The 2,596-nt window shown below is 45.2% G+C and overlaps 1 protein-coding gene across 1 annotated transcript in view; it reads right to left on the bottom strand.

The window, feature by feature from the left end:
* Positions 1 to 6: 6 nt before the first annotated feature.
* The window catches only part of Dbt (dihydrolipoamide branched chain transacylase E2), a 48,768-nt gene continuing 46,178 nt past the window's right edge, over positions 7 to 2,596 (bottom strand). The window contains exon 10 of the mRNA XM_012515960.2: positions 7 to 498. Within this exon, the coding sequence (XP_012371414.1) occupies positions 331 to 498 (168 nt within the window). The 3' untranslated portion in view covers positions 7 to 330. The remainder of the gene's footprint in view (positions 499 to 2,596) is intronic.

Below are 2,596 nucleotides of genomic sequence, written 5' to 3'. Positions count from 1 at the left end.
AGAGAGAGAGAGAGAGAGAGAGAGAGAGAGAGGCTGTGTACGTATGGCTGTTTCAGTAATAGTGGCTTTGTTTCGTTGCCAGCGTCAATCCATTAAAACAAAGACCAAAGCACCATAGTGTTACAAAATGGGACAGCCCAAGAGAACCGTTCCACCATTAATCACTGTCACTAAAGTCTAACCGAATAGTGATAAATGTTGAGCCTTACAATCTTAAGTGTATAGTACACATCATTTACAACGCAAGTTGTGAGAATATGTGTACCACAGCTAGGTTTTACATACTCTTTGGAAATTCAAAAAGCTCAAGGATATCTTATAGATAGATCTTCATTTCAGATCTAGTAGCATAAAAGCTGGGTTTTCTAAGTAGGATTTCCACAAATTTGAGAAGCGTGACATTGTAGCTCCATCAATAATCCTGTGATCAGCTGACCAGCTCACGTTCATTATCTGCGCTTTATATACTTCTCCTTTCTGGTTAAATCGAGGAAGGGCCTAGAAATAAGGAAAACAAATGTGGTGTAAGATCAAGGCAACCCTCCTCCCTGGGCATCCCAAATGACTTTGGAAAACACTAGCCCTACTTGTCCCACCCTTGACAGGACATGCCTCAAGCTTTCAGTTTGTTTTCTGTGGCCAGCTCAGGCGTCCTGGGGGCAGCACTGGCAAGGCATGCAGTGCTGGGGCCTGGACCGCCGACCCTGTGCTCGCCTAAGCCTGCCTAAGCAGGTGCTGCACACTGCTGAGCTCTCTTGCCGGCTCCCCAGCTCTCAGTTCTCCTTAAGCAACCTCCTGGCCCCGATAGAGTTTTCCTATCTTCTTAAATTTCATCTCCGATTTCAAATACTAAACAACTATTTGGTCAGCACCTGCTGTGTCAAGGTACCCTGCTGTACTTGCACAGAGACACACAAGCAATACTATTAGGACACGGAAGCTCCTCACTGCAACGGAAAGAAAACACGCCACGCAGACACAGGGAGACAGAGGTGGAGGCGGCATGGCTGGACGCGAGGACGGAGCAGGCAGGCTGGCTCCCCTGCAGGGCAGCGCCGCCGGGGCTGGGGACAGGTCCCAGCGGAGCAGGGCAGCCTGGCTGGGGAGGGGCAGCCACTGCACTTCTCACTCTGTCTTTGGTGAAGGCCCTTCCAGAAAAGCAATTCATATCTATGTTGGAATATTTAAAAATATATATTAAAAGTGAACTATTAAAATAGGAAAATAGAAGCCCAACTTCTTAGCAAATTCAGTAACAAAATCATTCTGTCAAGCAGCTCAGAAGTTCTGAGTCCTACTCTGCATCCGTCCTTAACTCCTCATGGGCTGGACGCAGCTATCACAGCAGCTGCGTCGGCCTCTGCGACACTTTGGCTCTGATTTTGACTGAGAAGAGAAGCCACCGAAGGCCTCAGGCCTCTGTGCCACATGGCTATCACCACAGGAAAAGACGGATGAGCGGGCTGGGAGGGGGCGGTGGCAGAGGGCAAAGGACTTCATACATCCAAGACGCCTGTTAGTCATACAAGCAGGTTACGTGTTTGGAGTTGAAGGTGAAGTTTCGTCTGGGGACAAATGCTAGAGTAATCAGTGGAGAGTGGTGAGTGTCAGATTGGATTAGATAACGAAAGGGGCAGAACTGAGCCCTGGGGTGCTTCCGTGTCTAGCAACTAGGGAGACAAAGGACAAGGCGAAAGAGGCCTGGCAAGGAAACCAGTCTAGCAAGGCACCTTGCAAGTCATAGTGAAGAAAGCTTGCCAAGGAGGTAAAACTGTCTAGTGAAGTTAACAGGCCCAGAAAGCCAGGGTGGGGGCTGAGTACCAAGAAAACTCAGATGTGTTAGATAATTTAGCCAGGAATTTACAATTTAGAGTGAAAACAAAATAGCAAAGGAAAGATTAAAATAGAGGGAGAAATGAACTAAATACTATTTGCCCTCATCCAAAAAAGATTACAATAGGTCACAACTAAGACTTACAGCTCAAACTGGGTGTGGTGCTGCGTGCCTGTGTTCCTAACTACACAGGAGGTCAAAGCATGACCCTGCTCGAGCCCAGGAGTTCTAGACCAGCCAGAGCAGCACCGTGAGACCTCAAAAAGTGAAGAAGACTGATATGCTAAGATCTATGTTTCAAGAACTACACCTGCTGTACAGATACATATAGACCAACGTTCATGCAGCATTATTTGCAATAGCTAAATATGGAAACAACCCAAATATTCATCAACAGGTGAATGGATAATAAAAATACATATAAAATTTGATTTTTATTCAGCATTAAAAACATGAAATTCTGGCTGAGGCTACAATGACTTTTCAAAACATTATACTAAGTGAAATAGGATAGCCACAAAAAGACAAATACTTCTAATTAAATGAAGAGCTGGAATGGTCAATCAGAGACACAAAGTACAATGGTAGTTGCCAGGGGCTGGGAAAATGTGGGAATTGGGATTATTGATCAAAGTGTCCAGAATTTCAGCTTTGTAGATGAAAAAATTTCTGGAGATGGACAGTGGTACTGGTTGTGCAATACTGTAAATGTACTTACTACCTCAGAACTATACATGTGAGTGGTTAAGATGGTAAGTTTAA

Source organism: Octodon degus, unplaced genomic scaffold, assembly GCF_000260255.1.
Source record: "Octodon degus isolate 3935 unplaced genomic scaffold, OctDeg1.0 scaffold00084, whole genome shotgun sequence".
In the NCBI taxonomy this organism is placed as follows: Eukaryota; Metazoa; Chordata; class Mammalia; order Rodentia; family Octodontidae; genus Octodon; species Octodon degus.
Note: the sequence above shows the minus strand (reverse complement) of the source record. Positions and strands in the feature narration are given on the sequence as shown.